The following is a 24,015-nucleotide window of genomic DNA, read 5'->3' on the forward strand; positions in this document are numbered from 1 at the left end:
CTTTAACTACAGCCAGAATGGGACTTTTCGCCTCGAACTTTTGGCGGTGCCTGCTTCTCCACCAGGGTTTTGTCTCCATATTATTATGCCTTGGCACTTTGGGCCATGGCCCCTCTGTCCCAGTCCCTTCACCGCAACTCATTCGTTGCAGTACAGTTTGCGTCGGGCTTTTGGGGGCACAGGACAGTTTGAAGCCACCCAATCGGTATAGGGGCTTGAGGGCTTTGGGAGTAGAATGGCCGAGAGCAAAGTGGGGGAGGGATCCAGCCACAAAAGACAGGGGGAGGGGGCAGTAGAGGAAAATTCCCAGAATTTGGATCCCTCCCATGCGTTGCTCTAGGCTGCCTACGGAGGCTCCGAACTGACAGAGCCTCCCTCTGAACTGCAGCCCCTGCTCTACTCCCAAAGCCCTGGAGCCCCTGTGTCATGTCCCACTCCTCCGCTGACGGCAGGTCAGGGAAATCCGAATCAGGCGTGCCTCTGCAGCTCTGCCAAAGTCCTAGCAAAGTTCTCAAGGCAGGCAGGAGACCAGAAAGTGACTTCAGCAAGATATGTTAGACTTTGCCTGACTCAGAGAATGCCAGAAAGCAGATCCTTTATATAGGCCATGGGGTGTGGCTCCATGACTCAGCACTTATCCAGGCCTGCCCCTCCCTTCCTTCTGTCACTGCCGCCTATCAATTCTTCTGAAGCGAGGGTCACTCCAGTCTGCAGCTGTTGGCAAAAAACAAGCTTTTTGTAAGTCCAACTAGGATGAAATTATTCCAATTACTTTCTTGAACTGGCATTTTTATTTCCTTTCCTCCTCTCAGAAATATCTGAAATCATGCTGTGGGGGAGGGGGAGGGGTCTAGTTGCTCCGTTTGCCTGGGCATGGAGCCAGAGCTGGCGGCTGGAGGTACTTCTTCCTCCTCAGCCTGTCTGGGCATGGAGCCAGGGCTGGGGCCGGGAGGCATACTAGGACATTCCTCAGCGTTCGGAAGCAGATAAGAAGGCCCCGGCTGCGGTGAAAGCGGACGAGACACAACACCCTGCACCAATTGGCTGGCTTCGAACTGTCCTGTGCACCCAAAAGCCCAACGTGAACTGTACTGCGACAAATGGGCCATGGCAAAGGGACTGGGATAGAGGGGCCGTGGCCCAAAGTGCCGAGGCATAATAACACGGAGGCGAAACCCTGGTGGAGAAACAGGCACTGCCAAAAGGCAGGCAAAAAGTCCTAGACCCAACCACAGCAAATGGGCTCACATGGTTGCATTTAGTGTGTGTGTTTGAGGGAGGGAGGGAGGAGGCAGAGAGAGAGAGAGGGAGGGAGAGAGAGATTTTATGATGCCAAGCAATGCATTATTCCATTAAAAATGGGGATTCTTAAGAAATAAAACCACGGAAGCAAAGTTCTATCACACCGATTGTATATTACACCCTATACTTGCATTAAAAAGAACCACCCCTTCCATTTAAAAACGCCAAAGGATAAATTCTCCCTAACAACTTCTAATAAAGTTTTGTGTACACTTATGCAGATGAAGCTTTTAGTGCTTCTTGTTTTAAAAATGTATAAAATGCGGCAGTTCTTTGCTGAGCTTACAAGTGCAGGACATGGAGAGAGACGTGAGCCATTTTTAAAACACACACCTTCTGAGTCAGCATCTCGGGTTTTTTTTTCTGGGTGGTTTTGATTTAATGCTGCAGTTGATTGAAAGTGTATCTTAAAAGCCCATGTTTTATTTGCCTCCAATAATGTTCTGCTTCTTTGAACTTTGCTTCTTTGAAGAAGACAGCTCAGCTTCCTAAATAAATAAATAAAGCAAGCAAGCATCCACAAAGCTGCATTTGAACATTGCCACTGATTCTCGCAAGAAGCTTATTCAATGAAGATTTTCTCCCCCTCTCTCTCTCTCCCAGCTCCATAGGTTTCCTTCCAAAAGGAAATAAAACTCTGAGGAATCCACTTTCTTCTTCCCAATGGCCAATGTAGACCAAGTAGCCTTTGAAAATAGGTAGCCACTTCAGTCCCACTGATCATTTGATGTATTTTATTATATCAATCTACATGACAACATGACGATTAATCATGACAAAAATTGTGTTTACTCCTTTAATGTAATATCTGGGGCAATATGCTGACTCTGTAAACTGCTTAGAGAAGGCTGTAAAGCACTGTGGTGTATAAGTCTAAGTACTATTGCTATATCAAAATTAATATTCATAATAATAAAGTGAGGGGAAGGATTGGAATATTACATTTTAAGGATGCTTTCTCGTTTTAAGAAGAATAAACCCTATAGCATTTGAACGTACTGCATACTGCTTGGTCCCAAACAAACCTTCATTCAATTGTTGACAAAGAATACATATCAATACTTTGATCTAATGATTAAGGCACTAAGCGAGAAACCAGGACACTGTGAGTTCTAGTTCCACCTTAGGCATGAAAGCCAGCTCTGTGACTTTGGACCAATCACCAAGAGACTGTGAGTTCTAGTCCTGCCTTAGGCATGAAAACCAGATGGATTACTCTGGGCCAATCACCAAGAGACTGCGAGTTCTAATCTTGCCTTAGGCATGAAAGCCATCTAGGCAACTATGGGCCAATCACTCTCTCTCAACCCAATTCACCTCACAGGGTGGTTGTTGTGGGGGAAATAGGAGGAGAAGTATTAAGAATGTTCGCCACCTCGAGTTATTTATAAAAATAATAAAGGTGGGATAGAGAGAGGGGGGGATGTTAGAGAGATGATAGATGATAGAGACGGATGGGTGGATGGGTGGATGCAGTGGTGGGATTCAAATAATTTAACAACTGGTTCTCTGCCCTAATGACTAGCTGGGTGGGCATGGCCATGGTGAGCGTGGCCAGGGGGTGTGACAGGCAGTACTTGCCGCTGGGAGCAAAAACGGGCCAAGGGGGGCCACGCCACACACCCCGCGCCCCATTATGGTCCTAGTAGACCTCCCTACAGCCTCCTGGGAGTGAAAACGGGCCACAGGGGGACTCCTGGAAGCGGCAGAGAGGGGAGGGGCCAGCCAGCAATTTAATTACCAGTTTGCTCGAACCGGTCTGAACTGGCTGAATCCCACCACTGGATGGATGGATGGATGGATGGATGGATGGATAGATAGACCATTTCTATAAATTGGGCCTTGATTTCACCTTTCATTATACTATAGTGATTCGCTTAGCCACCCCATCCCCAAAGTCTGCAGTTGGCTGTCCCAGGGGGAGGCTTCAAAGAGATTGAGATGATAGCCACAACTGTGAAAAGTCTGTCCCCTTTTTTACATGCACATGTAAATAAATGGGGCATAGATTTGTTTGCACAGCTTCAACCTTCAAAGCGCTCCATGGCTTAGGGCCTGGGTACTTACGGGACCGCCTGCTGTTACCGCATGCCTCCCACTGACCCGTACGCTCTCACAGAGAGGGACTTCTCAGGGTGCCGTCCGCCAAGCAATGTCGGCTGGCGGCCCCCAGGGGAAGGTCCTTCTCTGTGGGGGCTCCCACACTCTGGAACGAGCTTCCCCCGGGTTTATGCCAAATACCTGACCTTCGGACCTTCCGCCGCAAACTGAAGACACATCTTTTTATTCGCGCGGGGCTGGCTTAAATTTTATCGATTTTAAATTTTATCGATTTTAAATTTTTAGTATTAATTTTAATGGGGTTTTAGTTTTATATATTTTAAAGTTTTTTAGGCCAATTATAAAATAAGTTTTTTAATTTGTATTTTAAATTGTATATTGTATTGTCTGTTTTTACTTTTGGCTGTACACTGCCCTGAGTCCTTCGGGAGAAGGGCGGTATAAAAATCGAATAAATAATAATAATAATAATAATAATAACAGTAGAGGGATCATAACCATTTAAATTTGATAAAAAATAAATAAATAACCAAACATTATTAAATGTTCGCTGTGACTCCAACATTCAGTGAGCATTTTATTGCTGTTAAATCATCCCCATATTAAGATCATAGGTAAGTAATTTTTCACTATTTAAAATAATCCCCTGCTTGTTTACCATTATTTTACCACTATTTCACGTCCTCTGTATGAACTGGAATAAGCAGCGCAATATTGATTAGCAGCAGAATAACGTAAAGCAGAAATAGAAGAATCATTATTTGAATTGAACCCAAATGTAGAAGAAAACAGGGAGAGATTTTTGAATTATTTCTCCCAAGAAAGTAGATTTCCCCCCACTCCAACACTTTTATAAGCAATGCTATAATTTTTTTTTCCCCAATGTGAAGTAGTGACTTGGATTTTGAATTAGGAGCAGTAAATCCCATTTCAAATTTATCTTCAACCACGGAAGCTCAACAATAACAAGGAATTTGACTGGTCAGTCACCCTCTGGGCCCAGCCTATTTCATGGGGATATTATAAGGATTAATTATAGAGAGCCGTGATGGTGCCATGGTTAGAATGCAGTATTGCAGGCTAATTCTGCCAACTGCCAGCAGTTCGATTCTCACCAGCTCAAGTTTCCATCCTTCCAAGGTCAGTAAAATAACGAACCAGATTGTTGGAGGCAATATGCTGACTCTTAAACCGCTTAGAGAAGGCTGTAAAGCACTATGAAGCAGTATATAAGTCTAAATGCTATTGCTACTGCTATTCATTAGTTAAATGTGAATATAATTCCTGAACTAAAGATTTCAGCCTTAACCATCAGAATTTAAAAAATGGGGTAATGGGGAAGAAAAATGGTGGCATCATATATTAAGAGAAAGAAAAGAGCATGAGACAATTATGCCAAAATAAGAGGAACAGATGTATAGGAATTCTTGATTTAGAATGTACAGTATCTAATATGCAAGACAGATGGTGGATTTTCAAGGTGTCTTTTAATGCCCTCTTCAGAATTAATTATCATACAATAGCTGTGTGGCTTAGAGAGAGACCTTTAAGGAGTTTTGGGTAAGAAAAGATGGTCACCTAATATTAATAACGACATTATGATTTATTCCTATTGTATATAATGGAAGCAGTTGAACATAAATTAAATGCAGAAATAGCTCCAGCTTCAATCTTTTGGTTTATTGGTAAACCATAGCATAATTAGTGAAAATAAAATAGCTTGAATATTTATGGCACAGTGAATCACCTTAAGGTTAATCAAGGTAATATGCAGATATATGCAAGGGGGAAAAAATTGGGAATAATTGGTTGGAAAAGTTCCATCTGAGAAATTTTGTAGTAGGGCCAATGTCCCAAAGGTGAAATTCAAAAGGCAACTGGACTTTCTTGGATTTTTCCTTGAAAAGGTTTCATTTCTCATCCAAGAATCTACTTTAGTCCTTCAGAAGAACTGAAGAAGCTTCTTGGATGAGAAGCAAAATGTTTTCAAGGAAAAAAACAAGAGGGTCTAGTTGCCTTTTGAACAGCAGCTTTCGGATAGCCGTGACCTGGATGACTGGAAATCTCCATAGACATTTAGTAAGCCAATGTTTAAAGCAAGATTCAATTTGTTGTAGTAATTAAAGCATTAGGCTATAAACTGGAGACTGCTAGTTCCACCTTAAAAACTAAGCCAACTAGGTGACCTTGGGCCAGTCACACTCTCTCAGTTGTTAAGCGAGTGTTGCCCCGTTTTACAAACCTTTTTTTGTTGTTGTTGCCAAAGTTGCTAAGCGAATGACTGCAGTTGTTAAACGAATCATGAGGTCTTTAAGCGACTCTGGGTTCCCCCATTGACTTTGCTCGCTGGAAGGCAGCTAGGAAGGTTACAAATGGTGATCACGTGACTCCAGGATACCACAACCGTCATAAATACATGCCAGTTGCCAAGTGCCCGAATAGTGATCGCATAGAACAGGGGTGTCAAACTCAATTTCATTGAGGGTCACATCAGGGTTGTGCTTGACTTTGGGGGGGGGGGCAGCAGTGGTGAAATGTAAAATTTGTTACTACCGGTTCTGTGGGCGTGGCTTTGTGGGGGGTGGTTACCCCACCCCCCACAAAGCCACGTCCACAGAACCGGTAGTTCTGGGTAGACTGGGTGGGCATGGCCAACTTTTTTTTTTTTTGCTTTTAAAAGCATTTTTTCTACAACCTCTTCGGCCGAATAGGTTGTAAAAAAATGCTTTTAAAAGGCTCTGACGATCCCAGCTGAGCCGCGCAATCATCAGAGGCTTTTTAAAAAAAAAACTTTTAAAAGCATTTTTTTGGACGAAGAAAAAATGCTTTTCAAAGTAAAAGAAAAAACAACCTCTGATGATCGCGTGGCTCAGCTGGGCACGGGAGGGGGCAGGGATTTTTGCTACCGGTTCTCCGAACCACCCGCCGCCATTGCTACCAGATCAGGCAATCCGGTCCGAACCTTGAGCACTTCACCCCGGGGGGCAGGGTGTGTGTGGCCAGGGTGGTGCATGGACAGCATGACATCACTTGTGTCAGTGGAGGGGGCACCTGTGGTGGCCCAAGCGCTCTGTCAGCGAAAACAGCCTCCTGAGATCCATTTTCAGCTGCGACAGCCTCCTGCAACCTTCTGCCAGCAAAAACGGAGCTCGGGGGGGGGGCACGCATGACCCTCACAAGCTCCTTTTTCACTAGCGGGCTGGTCCTTCGCTGTTTCCAGGGTGGCCTGTGAGCCAGATCTAAGCATCCCATTAGCCAGATCTGTCCCCAGGGCCTTGAGTTTGACACCCCTGGTATAGACCTTAGAATAACTTTATTGTCGCTGTGAGTGTACACTAATTGGCATACATTAAAATGAAATTGAGGATGCTGCAACAGTCATAAGAGTGATAATCGGTCATAAGTCACTTTTTCAGTGCCCGTTGTAACTTTGAACAGTCATTAAACAAATGTTTGTAAGTAGAGGACTACCTGTTGTGGGTTTTTTTCTTTAATTGTACTCTGGGCTGACTCCTATAAAGAACCAAAGGGGTGAATTTCTTAGTCTTGGCTCTTTTCAAAAAACCTAGCTGAGGCATAGATCTCCTTTTAGCAGATACTTTTGGACAGAATGAACTTGAGGGATTAACTCCAGCCAACTCTTGTTTCCTTCTTTTGAAAAAACAGCCCTTGCAAAAAGCTTTTAAGTACTAAGGGCACACCTCCAAAGGAGAGAAGCCAGGCTACGGTTATTGCTTAAGTGAAGAATGTTGTAATTAAAATCCCCTGCCTTCTCTGCCTGTGTTAGCTCTTCTCCTCCCTGGTACAGTTCCGTTTATTGATGTCCCTTTTAAAAAATTAAATAGCCAGGAGTGAGATCTACATGTCGCACATTAAACCGGAGAAATCTCGTAAAAAATAAATATTCTGCAGAATACCAGGGATTTGGAAAGGGGAGGGGGAGGGACCCCAAAAGTTGATTATTCTATTAGTTCTCCTGCTGCTTATTTATTTATTTAATTTCTCTGCCAGCAGAGATCCCCCTGAGAGATTAAAACCGCGGACTAATGCACAGATGGGGGTGAAATACTTGAAAGTCGTCTGGATATTAAGAATTTAAATCTTTTAGCCTCAGTGATTTGAACAGAAAGCCAATTATGGACCTGAATTAGTTTTCAAATTAAGCCCCAATTTAAAGGTTTGTGGAAATTAATCCTTTAAGGCATAGCCTAGCATTTTCTACATCACCCTACCCGAAGATGCAAGATTTCAGATTTACTGTCGTGAGGGAGGAAAAAAGGATGTTCCTTTTTACCTGATTGTGCACTTAATGAAGAAAACGCTCCACATCTGGCCACATACAATCCTGGTAATAAAAAGACGTGGAAGAGAACTGCTCGAGTGAGTTGTCAAAATTACAAGGGGAGGGGAAAGGAGACGAAAATGAGAAACTTGCAGATGGCCGAATTAACAACTGCAGTAATTCACTTCACAGATGTGGCAAGAAAGGTCATAAAACGGGGCAAAATTTCACATAACAAATGTCCCACTTAGCAACAGAAATGTTGGGCTCAATTCTGGTCGTAAATCGAGGGCTGCCTGCTCTCTCAAATGAATTGTAACTCTAGCTCAGCACTAATAGAGAACCTAAATTGACTTCAAGCATTTTGAGCAGAAGAACCCGAGAATGTAGTTCCCAAACTCAGAGGCGATTAGAGAGGTTGGGATTTCTGGTTGCTTGGAGGATATAGACAAAATAGATGTTCCTTTCTTGGCTGAAACTCCACTTTTTATCTATGCATCAAAGAATATGAGGTGGGCTTTTCGCTAAAGCACCAGAATAGTTTGATCAGAGAGAACAGGTGGGGTTTTCAACATAGAAAAAAAGCCCTTTGTGGGTTGAAAGAGATGATAGAGCACTGCAAAACTGCAAGTGGTATAAGGTAAGGTAAAGGTAAGGGTATGTGCTAGTTGTTCCCAACTCTAGTGGACGGTGCTCATCTCCGTTTCAAACCCAAAGAGCCAGCGCTGTCCAAAGATGTCTCCGTAGTCATGTGGCCGGCATGACTCAATGCCAAAGACACACGGAACGCTGTTACCTTCCCACCAAAGGTGATCCCTATTTTTCTACCTGCATTTTTTATGTACTTTCAAACTGCTAGGTTGGCAGAAGCTGGGACAAGTCACAGGAGCTCACCCTGTTACACGGCACTAGGGATTCGAACCACTGAACTGCCAACCTTTTGATCGACAAGCTCAGCGTCTTAGCCACTGAGCCATGAGCAAGTGCTATAGATAGTCTTAATTTATAACCGGTGACTTAATATTTATGGAGATTTTCAGTCATCCAGGTCATGGATGTCCCAAAGGTACTTTCCCAAAGGCAACCAGACTGCCTTGGGGGTTTTTTTTCCTTGAAAACATTTTGCTTCTCATTCAAGAAGTTTCTTCAGTTCTGACTGAAGAAGCTTCTTGGATGAGAAGCGAAATATTTTCAAGGGGGAAAAAAAACAAGAAAGTCCAGTTGCCTTTGGGAAAGCACCTTTGGGATGACTTAGTAACCAACCCGCTCCAAAAAAAACCCCCAAGTACTTATCAACCAATTCCAAAGTTATGATAGCTGCCTTCTACACCCACTGTCGTGTCCCCCTCCCCCTCGGACAACCGGGTCTAGGAAGTCTGTATCAAGCGTGGCCAGGAAGCTTCTGCAGCTTTGCCAGATTCCTTTCAGATTTCTAAGGGCAGGCAGGAATCCAAGTTGTGACTTCAGCAAACTAGATGAGACTTTGCTTGACTCAAGGAATGCTATAGGCTGTGGGGTGTGGCTCCATGACTCAGCATTTATCCAGGCCTGCCCCTCCCTTCCTTCTGCTGACGTCGCCTCTCAGATCTCCGGAAGCAAGGATCCTCCCACTTCGAATTGTTTTCTGCTGTTTGAGAAAGGGAGGTGTCAGAAGGAGTAGGCCCGAGTAATTCCAATCCGTGGCTGACATCCTCTGATGGCTGAGCCAAAGGAACACACACCGAATGAGTGAGGTTTGTTTGTTCATTCCTGATATCCTGTCCAGGCATGGGGCCAGGGCCGGGGGCTGGAGGCATGACAAGCCATTCATCTTCATTATCAGACTCAGAGTCTGATAGCAGACCCGAGACGAGACGGGAGGGGCCCGGCTGAGGAGAGGAGGGAGGACGAGGCACAACACCCACCCTTTGGGGTTGAAATCCACATTTACAATCGTTTGCAGCGTCCTACGCTCACATGACTGCCATTTACGATGCTTTTGTCAAAAACCAGGCTTTACTTTTGATTTTCAGCAAAAGGATCCTATAACGAGCAATGGGCTCTCTTACAGTTGCCACATTCGCTTCGTGATCATGTTTGTAAAATCAGCTCAGTCACGTGATTACCCGCTTTGTGGGGAAGGCTCCATTACGGTCATAAATTGAGGACTACCTGTATGTACATCCTACCAAACAGAAATAAAATTTAGTTATTGTTCCCAAGCAGAGCTGGGTTTAAGCAGGTTCTGTCCAGTTCTAGAGAACCGGTAGCAGAAATCTTGAGTAGTTCAGAGAACCGGTGGTAAAAATTCTGACTGGCCCTGCTCCCATCTCTTCTCTGCCTCCTGAGTCCCATCTGATCGGGAGGAAATGGGGATTTTGCAGTAACCTTCCCCTGGAGTGGGGAGGGAATGGAGATTTTACAGTATCCTTCCCCTGCCACGCCCACCAAGCCACATCCACCAAGCCACACCCACAGAACCAGTAATACAAAATTTTGAAACCCACCACTGTTAACCAAGTATGACATTTCACATGGAAATCCTGCTGTTTTGGAGTCAGACAGCTTTCAAATCAACAATTGATTATCTTGGGGTATGTGAAAGGTTTCCAGAATGTTGTTGTCTTCTGTACAAGGTTTGCGTTCATTTATTTTATTTTTAATTTTAATTTTTTTGTATTGACTTCCCTATTCATCCTATATCAAAAGCAGAAGGACGCTGCTGGCTAGTGATAGCATAGATCCTTTTGGATCTCCTTATTCTCCAGCATGATGGATACAGAGGCCTGACAAGGATGTATCAACCTGTCTTCTTTAACAATACAACTGTCAGTTCCGGGTTGCATTGCTTGTCCAAGTGCGTGAGGAGAAAATATTCCTATTGAAGGTTGGACAAAACCAGGGGGGGGGGAGAGGGCAGAGAGAAGGGGAGAGAGAGAGAGAGAGAGAGAGAATGCATATCATGATTATTTAATTTTTAAATATTAAATTTAGATATTGTCAATCTCACGCACAGAATGACGCCGACCGATTTAAAAGGCCGTTTTATTTGAGGGGCTGCCCCAGAGAGGAGGGGGGTCAAGCTGTTTTCCAAAGCACCTGAAGGCCAGACAAGAAATAATGGATGGAAACTGAAGAAGGAGAGATTCAACCTAGAAATAAGGGGAAATTTCCCAAAAGTGAGAGCAATCAACCAATGGAACAGAAGTTGCCTTCGGAAGTTGTGGGAGCTTCATCCCTGGAGGCTTTCAAGAAGAGACTGAACTGCCATCTGTCAGACATAGTGTATGGTCTCCTGTTTAGGCGGGGGTTGGACTAGATGACCTACAAGGTCCCTTCCAACTCTGCTAATCTAATCTAATCTAATCTAAAAGGGCATAAAAACCTTATTAAAAATGCAATACATCGATACAATTGGAGCCAAGTTAAAAAAAACACCATCATGATGGAATAAGTTATAAGTTAAAGGTGGCATGAACGTCAAGTTTTGTGGAAAAATGATTTCTTTTTCATTTTTGCCTTATACACTGTAAGCCGCCCTGAGTCTTCGGAGAAGGGTGGGGTATAAATGTAAACAAAAAAATAATAATAATAATTTCAGCCTTTCCACTCCCATCATCGTATTTAGACTTTCAGTGAGGCTCTATATGAAATGCTTTTTTTTTTTTAATGATCAGTGAAATAAATATTGGACTTTCAAAAATAACTACTAAACCTCCATTTGAAAGGAGATTAGCACAAGGAGTTTTTGACTTACAACCATTCGTTTAGTGACCTTTTGAAGGTACAGTGGCACTGAAAAAAGAAATTTAGGACTGTTTTTCACAACATCCATGTGGTTACGGGATCAAATTTGGGACACATGGAACTGGCATGCATTCATGATAGTTGCAATGTCCCGGGATCGTGTGAGATCACTATTTGTAACCTACCCAGGTGGCCTCCAAAAGCAAGGTCAGTGGAGGAAGCCAGATTTGCTTAAGGACCGAGTGATTCACTTAACGACTGCAGCGATTCACTTAACGACTGTGGCAAGAAAAATCATAAAATGGGACAAAACTCACTTAACAACTAGCAACAGAAATGTTTAGGCTCAATTGTGGTCAGAAGCTGAGGTCTAGTAGTAGCAGTAGTAGTAACTGTAGAAAGTTAGCACTCACCCGTCTCCTAGAAGAATGAAATATTTTGAGGAATATTAAAAAGGCAGAATATTATATTAACCTGGATGAGAAATGGAGAAACATGATCTTGGAAAGCAGCCCCCACCTTCTTTAATAGCCCTCAGCAGATGTCAGCACTTAAGAGATAAAGAGATAGTTAGTTCTATTTATAGCTAAAATACTGCAGGCAGATATCCATTTAAACTGGGATATTTTAAAACAAAGGCAGAGTGATAGGATTAGCCATCACTCAAGATCCAAACCAGGATTAAGCCATAATAGGAATTGCCCAACACCCTTTTAGGACACAAGCCCCTTCGTTGCATCATCTCAGTTGCACCACCCCTCAGCAAACTTCAACCAAACTTAGCTCAGACAAACTCCTAAGATTTGTGCAGGGCCCCATGGGACTCTGACAACAGCCAATAGAATGCATGTTCTTGCACAGGAACAGGAAGTTCAACTGTGTCTCGGTGCCTCTGGTGGCTCAGGCTGCTAAGACAGTCTGTTATTAACACAGCTGCTTGCAATTACTGCAGGTTCAAGTCCCACCAGGCCCAAGGTTGACTCAGCCTTCCATCCTTTATAAGGTAGGTAAAATGAGGACCCAGATTGTTGGGGGCAATAAGTTGACTTTGTATATAATATACAAATGGATGAAGACTATTGCTTGACATAGTGTAAGCCGCCCTGAGTCTTCAGAGAAGGGCGGGATATAAATGCAAATAAAAAAAAAAACTGGAAAACCCAAGAGAAGGTATAAATACCCCACATATTATATTTTGAGGAATTTTTTCTGACAATGAGAACAATCAACCCATGGAACAGAAGTTGCCTTCAGAAGTTGTGGGAGCATCATCCCTGGAGGCTTTCAAGAAGAGATTGGACTGCCATTTGTCAGAAACGGTGTAGGGTCTCCTGCTTTGGCAGGGGGTTGGACTAGATGACCTACAAGGTCCGTTCCAACCCTGTTAATCTGAAATCTGAAAAGAAATGATGCTTTTTAGTCCTTTGCAATCTTCTCTCTTTCTCAAAAAACAAAACAAAACCAAAATGCAGTCTCCTACACTCCCCCTCCCTCTTCCCTTCCCCAAAGCAGTGATCAAATCCCTTCTAATGTCTACACAAAATGGCCTATTTGTTTTCTTAATCAAGTGCTTAATTTTCTTAACATAAAAAGTATGGCTTCAATCGTTCACAATGGGAGTCTTCGTGCATTCTTCATGCCATCTCTTCAGGCGGCTTTGTTCTGTTTTCCACACTAAGGTGTCTCTCCGTGTAGCTCTCGAGAGGTTGAGGATCCAGCAAATCTAGCAATTAGGAGGCAACTTCCTTTATTAATTAGGTTAGCTTCTGGAAAGGTCATGGAGAACACCAGCTGAATTTCAAAAAAAAAAAAAGCCATGTCAAAAAGAGGGCAACACTTTTTAGTGAAAAGAATGTGCTTTGTTGATTATGGGCCACAATCAGTGGTTGCACCTGGTTCCCCTTGGCTGACCTCAGAGAAGCTAAACAAGGTCAGGCTTGGCTATGAGTTTGATAGTTGATCACTAAGGAAGCACCAGGGCTGTAGGCTAGACTAGGAAATCAAATCAAAGAAGGTCAAAAATCAAAGAAGGCAGTAATAAATTACTTCCATATTATGGCTAGGAAAATGGAGAGCCAGTTTGGTCTAGTGGTTAAGCCTCAAAGGTGCTTTTCTAAGAGGCAACTGGACTTTCTGGTTTTTCTTTGAAGACATTTCGCTTCTCATCCAAGAAGCTTCTTCAGCTTTGCTAAACCAGAAAATCGAGTCGCCTCTTGAAAAAGCACCTTTCAGACAACCAGGATCTGGATGACTCCATAGATATCTAGTGGTTAAGACACTAGGCTAGAAAGCAGGCAGTTGTGAGATCTAGTCCTACCTTAGCCATTAAATGATTATTTAGTATCCTATGATTATCACTAAATGGTGTATCCTATGATTCACAGTGGATGTATTTATAATGACTATGATCATAATTTATCACTTATACCTTTTATGTAAACTGAGAGCTTATGCACCAAAGACAAATTCCTTGTGTGTCCAATCGCACTTGGCCAATAAAGAATTATATTCTATTGTATTCTCAGTCATGAAAGCCAGCTGGGGGACTTTGGACCAATCACCAGGAGACTGTGAGTTCTAGTCTCACTTTCAAAGCCAGCTGGATGACTTTGACCTAGTCATTGTCTCTCAGCCCAAGTTAACCTCACTGCCATGTTGTTTTAGGGGAAATAGGAGGAAGGTGTGTTGGCTATGTTTGCTGCCTTGAATTATTTATAAAAATAATAAAAGCAGCGTACAAATACAAATACAAAGCACCTGAAGGCAGGACAAGAAGCAATGGATGGAAACTAATTGAGGAAACTAACCTGGAATTAAGGAGAAATTTCCTGACAAAACAATTGATTTGTTTGCTTCCAGAAGTTGTGGGTGCTCCAGAAGTTGTGGGTGCTCCAACACTGGAAGTTTTAAAGAGTAGATTGGACAACAATTTGTCTGAAATAGTATAGGGTCTCCTGCTTGAACAGCAGGTTGGACTAAAAGACCTTCAAGGTCCCTTCCAACTCTGTTATTCTGTTCAATAAATAATAAGATTACATGGGCCTATTCTTATAATCCCCATGAGCAGAGTCTGTACTGTTTCATAGATTACCATGGCTTGGTGGCTGTGGCAGGGGAAGGATACCGTAAAATCTCCATTCCCTCCCCACTCCAGGGGAAGCTTACTTCCCCATTTCCTCCTGATCAGCTGAGACTCGGGAGGCAGAGAATAGATGGGAGAGGGGCCAGTCAGAGGTGATATTTACCGGTTCTCCAAACTACTCAAAATTTCTGCTACCAGTTCTCCAGAACTGGTCAGAACCTGCTGAATATCCACCTCTGAACCAAGTCCTGCTTGCCATAATCAAAAGAAGGAGATCAAGTATCGTTCTCATAAACTGTCTGTGTCAACCTGAAGGTCAGAACCAGCATTTGTCTGTCCGTTTAGTGCTATTCAGGTGTGTTGGGTTATGATAGCTAAGGAAGACTATAAGCATAATGATGATGATATAAGGATTATATGAACAGGTTGTCTGGGAATTATGCAAAAGGCAATTTCCTTTAGAAAACCTTTTAAAAGAATACTAACCTGGAAACCAGTCTCAAGCGTGCAATGTACGTTCTGGCATTTTGGCTACAAGACAGCTAAAAGGTTTATACAAATATCCAGACTGCTATTGTGTCCGAAGAAAATGAATTTCATTTCTTCACTCCCTAACATTATGTTCACAAGATAGGCTTACGGGTATATATAAACTTTGTCATTCTATTTATCCAGAGCCTGAAAAATATATATTTAGAGGACTGAAATAGCTAACCAGGCCTGTTATTTTGATATTCAGTTTTAAAATTTTATCAATGCTATCAGTTCCTCTCAGACTGGAAAGAGGGATTTTCAATCGGGGTGGATGCTTAATACACATATGGGTAATTTTATTTTCTGTGCTAGGGTTTCTGAATATGCTTGGAATATGTAAGGCCACCGGAAACCTCACAGTCCTGCTGGTTTTTACTCGTTGTGTTCAGTAAATGAAGAGAAAATAACTTAGAGCAATTTTCGCCCAGCCTCCAGTTCAGATCTACCATATAGTTCTTAGTTTACTCTGAAATCTCTATTGGAGTGCCTGAAAAAAACACAAATTGAAACAACTCTTAACTCCCTGTCTTCCACCCACAAACAGTACATTTATGAAAAGTGTGGAAACGGGGAGAAAAAGGAAAAAGATAAACGAGAGAGCAGGTCATAAACTATTATGAGTTTATTCAACATTGGAAGGAGGGTTAGATCTGGGTCTCAATGGCTGTGGATGTCAGAATTGGAAAGTTTATCTCGTTTATCTGCTTGTTTGTTCTGAAAGTCCTCCCCATAACTAAACTTTAGTCTTTTCTCCTCAATTAGCTATGTGTGTAGCGTACAATCTGCAAAATATCAGCATCTTCCCCAGGAAAATGGCTGGAAGGGAAAAATTTAGTGCAAAGCTATAATTAACTCAGGTTAATGGAGAGCTCCTGTAATATGGCTACTGCTACATATCTTTCAATAATGAGTTGCATTGGGTTTTTTTCCAGGGGAAGGAGAGATAATTAAATTAACTATCATGTAGTTTGAAAATTAGACCAAAAAGGTTAATAAAGCTTTAATAGTGTGGCAATAATAACAGTTTATAAACACCAACCATAAGGTACAGGTCAGTACAAAATAATTATCATTGTCTTATGTTTAAATCAAAGCCGTAGACAAACTGTTGTTGGGAAAGGTGACTTGTTGGGAAAACGTGACTTGGAGGCAAAAATTGCAAAGTGGAAGGAATTTTCTTTTGGGAGGAAGGATAGCCTCTTGGTAAATGCCTCATTACTTCCCCGTTTTATGCATTTTAAGTCTACCTAATGAGCATCAATCTTGCTTTAATGTAAGTTGGTATAATAGATATTCTAATGCGGCCATAAAAATGAAAATAGTGGGATATAGCTGCTCATAGAGTTTAGATTTTGATGTCAAAAACCATTATAAGGGGTCCTTGGTACTCTCTGAACTTGGTTGTTTTCTTGCAGATGTTTCCTCACCTAAATTAGGTAAAATCATCAATGCTGGTTTGGGAAAATCAGTACTAGCACTGATCTAATTTGTGTAATGAAATGTCTGTGAGAAAACAACCAAGTTCAGCGAGCATCAACGACCCCTCATTTCAACGCTGAACAACACATATTCTCCTTTATTAAAAACAATTCTTAATGTGAAATGTGTGTAATAAATTCAGTGAAGGTTAGCCACCCGCTTTTAGCCCAGTGCCACAGTCAAAGGGATGACACAATGAAAAAGATCAAACATCCAAAAAATAAAACAAAAACCGAAGTCTAGCCAAAAAAGAAAAAAAGAAACTGGCCATCAACCATTTATAGAACAAAAAAATGGAGCAGTATAAAGCCTTAGCAGTTACAGATAGTCCTCGACTTATGACCACTTTTGGGACTGGAAAAGTCATTGTTAAGCAGTGCGGTCATTAAAGTGACAGATCATATGGCCACAACACTTTTTTTTTTGTTCAAAATCATTCGCAAATCACTGCAGTCATTAATAACACGTATTAATGAATTGGGATCCCATAACTGCAAGGATGTTGCAATGGCCATAAGTGTGAGGCTCAGTCATGAGTTACTTTTTTTCATTGCCCTTTGTAACATCAAACAGTTGCTAAATGAACGGCCATTAGTCGAGGACTACCTGTACCTTCTCCTCCACCTCCGATAATAAAGTCAGTTCAAGAAACGGCAACATGAAAATTTATATTAAAAGAAAAAAGAAACGGCAACATAAAAACGAGGCAAATGATTTAAAAGTTCTCAAGCACTCCAGCAATAAGTACATGGCTAAATTTGCCAGACAAATTTCAGCACAGTACTACGAAATCTGATTAGGAACAAAGTCCTAATCGCTTTGTTGGAAAAGGTCAGGCAAGCAAGCAACATCACAAATTGGTAGCTGGCAAGTCAGAGCACAGAACAATTTTATCTGGAAAAGAAAAAGAAAAGAAAAAACCCCACCGTCTCATTTTATTCGTCTGATTCTTTGATTTTTCACCTGTCAGGAATGGTTTAAGGGATCCTGTACTTCAATGTCATTTCCAACTCTTTGATCCTAACTGATTTAAGAATGGCACTTTTATCTTAATCCCCAGAATAACCATTCGCTACTCTTTTTTTAAGAAAAGAAAAAAAATCAACCTTTTAATTACTTTCTAGGTCCAGATTCTTTGAGGTCACAAAAGCTGCTTTATAAAGGAACAGAGAACTTCGCATCGGTCATTTGATCAGAAGCAAATTGATATAGCTGTGGGTGACCAATTTTTAAGAAGTGCTGTAACCCAACTTTTTTCAGCTCTGCAATGGAAATTTTTATCTTCTGGAGTGGGGCTTGCAAAATTATTCCTTTTTTTCCCCTAAAATGCATATAGCTAGTATTGGGGAATAGTTAGCTGTGTCTACCTCAGTTGAAGAAGCCAAGGTCATCCAGCAAAAGGATTTTTTTTTTCACATGGGGCATAATAAGGGTGTGGAATTCACTGCCAGCAGTTGTAACAGCAACCAATTTAGATGGGTTTAGAGAGGGACTGGACAGATTTATGAAGGATCTGCCTTTGTTGTTGTTGTTTGTTGCGAAGTTGTGTCTGACCCATCACGATCCCATGGACAATGTTCATCCAGGCCTTCCTACCCTCTACTGTCCTCTGGAGTTCATTTAAGCTCACTGCTTCAGTGACTCCATCCAGCCACCTCGTTCTCTGTCGTCCCCGTCTTCTTTTGCCCTCAATCTTTCCCAGCATTAGGCTCTTCTCCATTGAGGCCTTCCTTCTCACTAGGTGGCCAAAATATTTGAGTAAGGATCAGCCTATCAAAAGCTATTATGAACAGCCATTAACAAGCACACATAGATAAACAACAGTTACATAATATTTAAAAGAGACAATCAAAAATAAAAAAAAAGGGAACAAAAAGAACAAAACACTTCTTCACCAGTAATAAACACCCAGAACAGCAGAGATTCACAAATAATCAATAATCTAGGAACTACCATTCAAACAAGTTCATAGTAAATGTTGTACCTTGATGAACGTATCTTTTCTTTTATGTACACTGAGAGCATATGCACCAAGACAAATTCCTTGTGTGTCCAATCACACTTGGCCAATAAAAAAAAATTCTATTCTATTCTAAAGTAAATAACAGCCTAATCAAGGAACTACCAAAAACACTCCCACCGACATTGAGAGGGCAAGTCATTAGTATATAAAAAGAGAGCAAGCCTCACTCCCTTCTAGCATTGATGGATGTTACCTAGTTTGGTAATGAAAGATCTCCAAGAAAACAACCAAACTCAGAGAGAGCATCAAAGATCCCACATAGTTGAACCCTGAGCCACAAATGTTCTATCACTATTAATTTTGATGGCTGTTTATAGCCTTCTGAATCACAGGCAACATGTTTTATAGATTCCCCTGGTTGCTGTGTATTAAAAGTGGAAGAGAATTGTTGCCCTCCAGTTCAGCTTCCCACTAACGCAAGAGGCTTCCTGGATGGCTGTTGCAGCTCCAGAGGCATCTGCTGAAAGCTGGATTTGTGTCAGAACTACCATCATCAGCTTCAGTTTCATTTTGCTAGACGCCAACCAGCCATAAACTATGGGGGTGGGAATTGTTGGAATTGTGGGGAAGGGGGAAACTGAAAGTACTTATTGTGCTCTTCCTGAGGCATCGCCCCAAGGCCAGAGGCCTGGGAACAGAAGTGCAGCAGCTCACCATCAAGCCCACCAATGCAGAGACTATTAGCATAAAGTGACCAGATTTCAGTGATGGCAAAGCGGGACACCATTGACCGAGGGGGGGGGCTGCACATGTGCGCTGAGTCTTGCCGACTGCCTGAAGGAGGAGGAGCGGCTGCTGCTTCTCCGCTCTTCCAGGCAGGCTCGGCTCTCCTCTCGGCTCTTCCAGGCAGGCTCGGCTCTCCTCGGCTCTCCTCTCGGCTCTTCTCTTCCTCTTGGGTGAAGTCAAGTGGCGTCTTTCCTCCCTCTCGCGCCCCCTTCTCCGCCACTCCCCCTTCTCCGCCTCCTCCTCTTGCGTTGCCGCCTCCCATTTTCAGAATGGGAGAGAAACAAAAAAAAATTGGGACTTTTTGGAATTGCCGCGGGATGCGGGACAAATAATTAAAAACCGGGACTGTCCTGCCAAAAGCGGGACGTCTGGTCACTATATATTAGCAAAACAAATTCTTTGAATGTAATTGGACAAGAAAGAGATAACATGTAGGAGGAACAGGAAAGGGAAAGTTAATTAGGGAATGCAAATGTTAGTTCTGACTTTGGTGTACTGTAATCACTTGATCTTTAGTAAAAAGTATACTTTTCTCACAAATGGAGTTGAGGGTCTTTCTTTCCTAAGAAACCAAGTCGGGACAGGTGTGACAATTTGGCAGATTCCTGGGTCGATTTTCATTATTGATTATTACACTTTTACCCCGCCTTTTCTTCAAAAAATTGACAATTGTGTACACTGTCAACGCTAATGCTCACTTCTCACTCCCACCTGCATTTGAGCCTGGTTCTCTACCTTTTTTATAGGCAACATGCATTATTTTCACCATATTACTTTAGATTAAACCTCTGCGCTGAAACCTGTCAAGCTGAACAACTGCAAGAATTCTGTGCGAACTCAATCCTTGCCAGCTTCAGGAACAAGTGTAGGCTGATAAGATAGTAGTTCACTGGTTTGGAAAGGAGAAGGCAGTCTATCTGTGTGCACCTTGCAAATTATTTTTCCCCTGACAACCGTGAGACCTCTTGTTGAAAAATACAGCTGCAGTTTGGTTCTTACGCTGTCATTTAAGGCAGCTGCATTGTTCCCCATGATGCCTCTGGTGTCCCATGGTAAACCTTTTCAGTGGCATCATCAGAGGAAGATGTGGAATCCCTGCTAGTCAATAGTAGACTTTAGTCAAAAGTAGATGGGGACTCTACTCAATAAAGACATCACAAGAATTTCTGTAAGACTTCATTCCATTAGACTTTCATTAGACAAGCTTTGTTCAATTTTCTCAGAGCTTGAAGGGCAATTTGGTGAGCTAATGTCTGACTTTTTCCATCTTCCACTGGGTTCCTTATGGTTCTCAAATTAGAAGACATTTTTCCTTATGTTCTCCTCCTTAATGTTACCAAAATTCTCCTCTATTTTACGAAAAGAAAAAAAATAACCTTCTTCATCTTCTGATGCCCTCCAGCTGTGAAAGAGTTCTACCATAATTCATGGCCAGTATAATCAAAAATTCCCTTTTTATAACCCCGTAATCTCTTAATTTGGGGTAGAGTCGGGGTGACGGAATGGAGCTGAGCATTTACTGGCCAGATGCCCTTCCTGACACCACGTGGAGTTCACAGCAGATATTTTTCTTTGCGCCCTAGGCGAGAAATACCTGCCACTACCTAGGATTGAACTCTCAACCTTCCAAATGGGAGGTGAGTGTCTTCACCACTAAGCCATCATGCCGCTCATGACAAGTATGATCAATGGATAAATAATCATGTATCTTAGAATTGAAGAGAATTAAAGTGCTGGAGGGCACCAGCTTTAGTAAGACTGGACAAGATGACTCACAAAATTCATCCACTGTCCTCTAGGACTTGAATTCTATCAATCCCACTCTTGTGGAACATTTGATTGATTCTGTTGTCATTTCTTACCTTGTGTGAAGGAACTTACGTGATGACAGTGACGGCCAACGATGCCGACGACGCCACCACAGCAAATGGGATGGTGAGGTACCGCATTGTGACTCAAACTCCACAAAGTCCATCCCAGAATATGTTTACCATTAACAGCGAGACTGGAGATATAGTGACAGTGGCAGCAGGACTCGATCGAGAGGTAAGAAAGCAACTTCTCTGATTAACAAATTAAACTCCCGACTTCATAGTTACAGGTAGTCCTTGGCTTACAACCGTTCGTTTAGTGATAGTTTGAAGTTACAACGGCACTGAAAAAAAGTGGTTTATGATCAAGTTGTGAGCCACGGTAGCGCAGTGGTTAGAGTGGAGAACTGCAGGCTACTTCTGCTGACTGCTGGCTGCCTGCAATTTGGCAGTTCGAATCTCACCAGGTTCAAGGCTGACTCAGCCTTCCATCCTTCCGAGGTTGGTAAAATTAGGGCCTCTGGTGGCGCAACAGGCTAATGCAGCCTATTATTAACAGCAACTGCTTGCAATATTGCAGGTTCAAGTCCCACCAGGCCCAAGGTTGACTCAGCCTTCCATCCTTTATAAGGTAGGTAAAATGAGGACCCAGATTGTTGGGGGGCAATAAGTTGACTTTGTATATAATATACAAATGGATGAAGACTATTGCTTGACATAGTGTAAGCCGCCCTGAGTCTTCGGAGAAGGGCGGGATATAAATGCAAAAAAAAAAAATGAGGACCCAGATTGTTGGGGGCAATAGGCTGACTCTGTAAACTGCTTAGAGTGGCCTGTAAAGCATTGTAAAGTGGTATATAAGTCTAAGTGCTATTGCTATTTTTCACATGACCATTGGAGCATTCCCTGTGATCATGTGATCAGAATTTGAAGGCTTGGCAACTGGATCACATTTATGACCGTTGCTGTGTCCCAAGGTCATGTGATCCCCTTTTGCAACCTTCCAACAAGCAAAGTCAATGGGGAAGCCAGATTCACTTACCAACCATTTTGCTTAGTTAACAGCTGCAGAGGTTCACTTAACAACTGTGACAAGAAAGCTTGTCAAAGGGGGCGAAACTCATTTAACAACCATCTTGCTTAGTAACGGACATTTTGGGCTTATTTGTGGTCATTTATTTGGGCTTATTTGTGGTCATAAGTTGAGGACTATCTGTATTTTTTTCTTCTCCAAAGTAGATTAACTGTCTGTACAAGGTGTCTTTTTGAAGAGTAGTCTCAAATAAGGATATTTTAAATTCCAATGTTTCCTTTAAGCAAATGTGACTTATAAATTTGTTTGCTTTTTGTGTGTGTATGTGGTGGTTGTTCTTTTCTGATTTTCTTTACCATGTTTTATCATCTTTAAGTTTTTGTTTCAGTGAAAAAGCAAGAAAGGTCAAATAAAAAAAATAGATAATAGCTGAGCACTCCTGTGGCCTTCAACCCATCTTCACTGCCCAAAGTCCAGCGCATGGTTTAAAGTGCTTCAAAAAAAGCACTTTAGTATAACCTAATCTATTTGAAGATTAGGAGCATATGGCACGCTGCATATGCTCTTTTAAATTGGGATTGTCTGCCAATTAAGTATTTATTCTTTTTACTCAAGCAGTAAAGCCTGAACGAATAATCGGCTGACCTACATCTGTGAATTTTAACTTTATTTTGTTATTGCAGAATGATGGAGCAAACAATTTACTAGTAGAGGAATAGCAATAGATGCAAAACAATTTCTTCATTCCTCCTGCTTTTCTTCAGCTGTCTATCTCCTAGTCATTGTTTTGCCTTTTGATGCCTTCTGCCACTTGATCTTGGAATGTCTTGCACTCTCACCCCAATAAGCGATCAAGAGATATCAGAGGTATCCATTGATAACTTGATAACTTGAACATTGGGCGCTATCTAACAAAATGAAATTCAACAGTGAAAAAAGTAAGGTTCTACATTTAGGCAAAAAAATCAAAATGCACAGGTATGTGGTACCTGTAAGTCAATGTGGTACCTTGCTCAATAGTAGTACCTGTGAGAGGGATCTTGGAGTCCTAGTGGACAACCATTTAGATATGAGCCAGCAGTGTGCAGCAGCTGCTAAAAAAGCCAACACAGTTCTGGGCTACATAAACAGAGGGATAGAATCAAGATCACGTGAAGTGTTAGTGCCACTTTATAATGCCTTGGTAAGGCCACACTTGGAATATTGCATCCAGTTTTGGTCGCCACGATGTAAAAAAGATGTTGAGACTCTAGAAAGAGTGCAGAGAAGAGCAACAAAGATGATTAGGGGACTGGAAGCTAAAACATATGAAGAACGGTTGCAGGAACTGGGTATGACTAGTTTAATAAAAAGAAGGACTAGGGGAGACATGATAGCAGTGTTCTAATATCTCAGGGGTTGCCACAAAGAAGAGGGAGTCCAGCTATTCTCCAAAGCACCTGAGGGTAGAACAAGAAGCAATGGGTGGAAACTGATCAAAGAAAGAAGCAACTTAGAACTAAGGAAAAATTTCCTGACAATTAATTAGAACAATTAATAAGTGGAACGACTTGCTTGCAGAAGTTGTGAATGCTCCAACACTGGAAATTTTTAAGAAAATGTTGGATAACCATCTGACTGAGATGGTGTAGGGTTTCCTGCCTGGGCAGGGGGTTGGACTAGAAGGCCTCCAAGGTCCCTTCCAACTGTTGTTATATTATAGTATATAACTTATCTCATAAATGGCAATTAAATCCCAGGTGGCAAGAAAGTTAGGGGAAAACGGTTCAAAATGTTCTTAGGCTTTCCATCTTAATGAACTCAGTATAAAGTATGGAAATTCTATACTTGCAGTTTTCCAACGTTCCTCCTAATTTTTACAATTAAAGATTAAAGATATCTTCCTTCTCACTTTTAATATGGGGCTTGTCATTGTTAATTCTCATAGTTTTTTTTTTTAATTTCAGTTTGACTGTT

The 24,015-nt window shown here is 42.0% G+C and overlaps 1 protein-coding gene across 1 annotated transcript in view; it reads left to right on the forward strand.

Moving 5' to 3' along the window:
- CDH4 (cadherin 4) overlaps positions 1-24,015 on the forward strand; it is a 536,732-nt gene that overhangs the window by 349,083 nt on the left and 163,634 nt on the right. The window contains exon 6 of the mRNA XM_058176710.1: positions 21,089-21,261. Within this exon, the coding sequence (XP_058032693.1) occupies positions 21,089-21,261 (173 nt within the window). The remainder of the gene's footprint in view (positions 1-21,088; positions 21,262-24,015) is intronic.

This window comes from Ahaetulla prasina, chromosome 3, assembly GCF_028640845.1.
Source record: "Ahaetulla prasina isolate Xishuangbanna chromosome 3, ASM2864084v1, whole genome shotgun sequence".
NCBI lineage: Eukaryota > Metazoa > Chordata > Lepidosauria > Squamata > Colubridae > Ahaetulla > Ahaetulla prasina.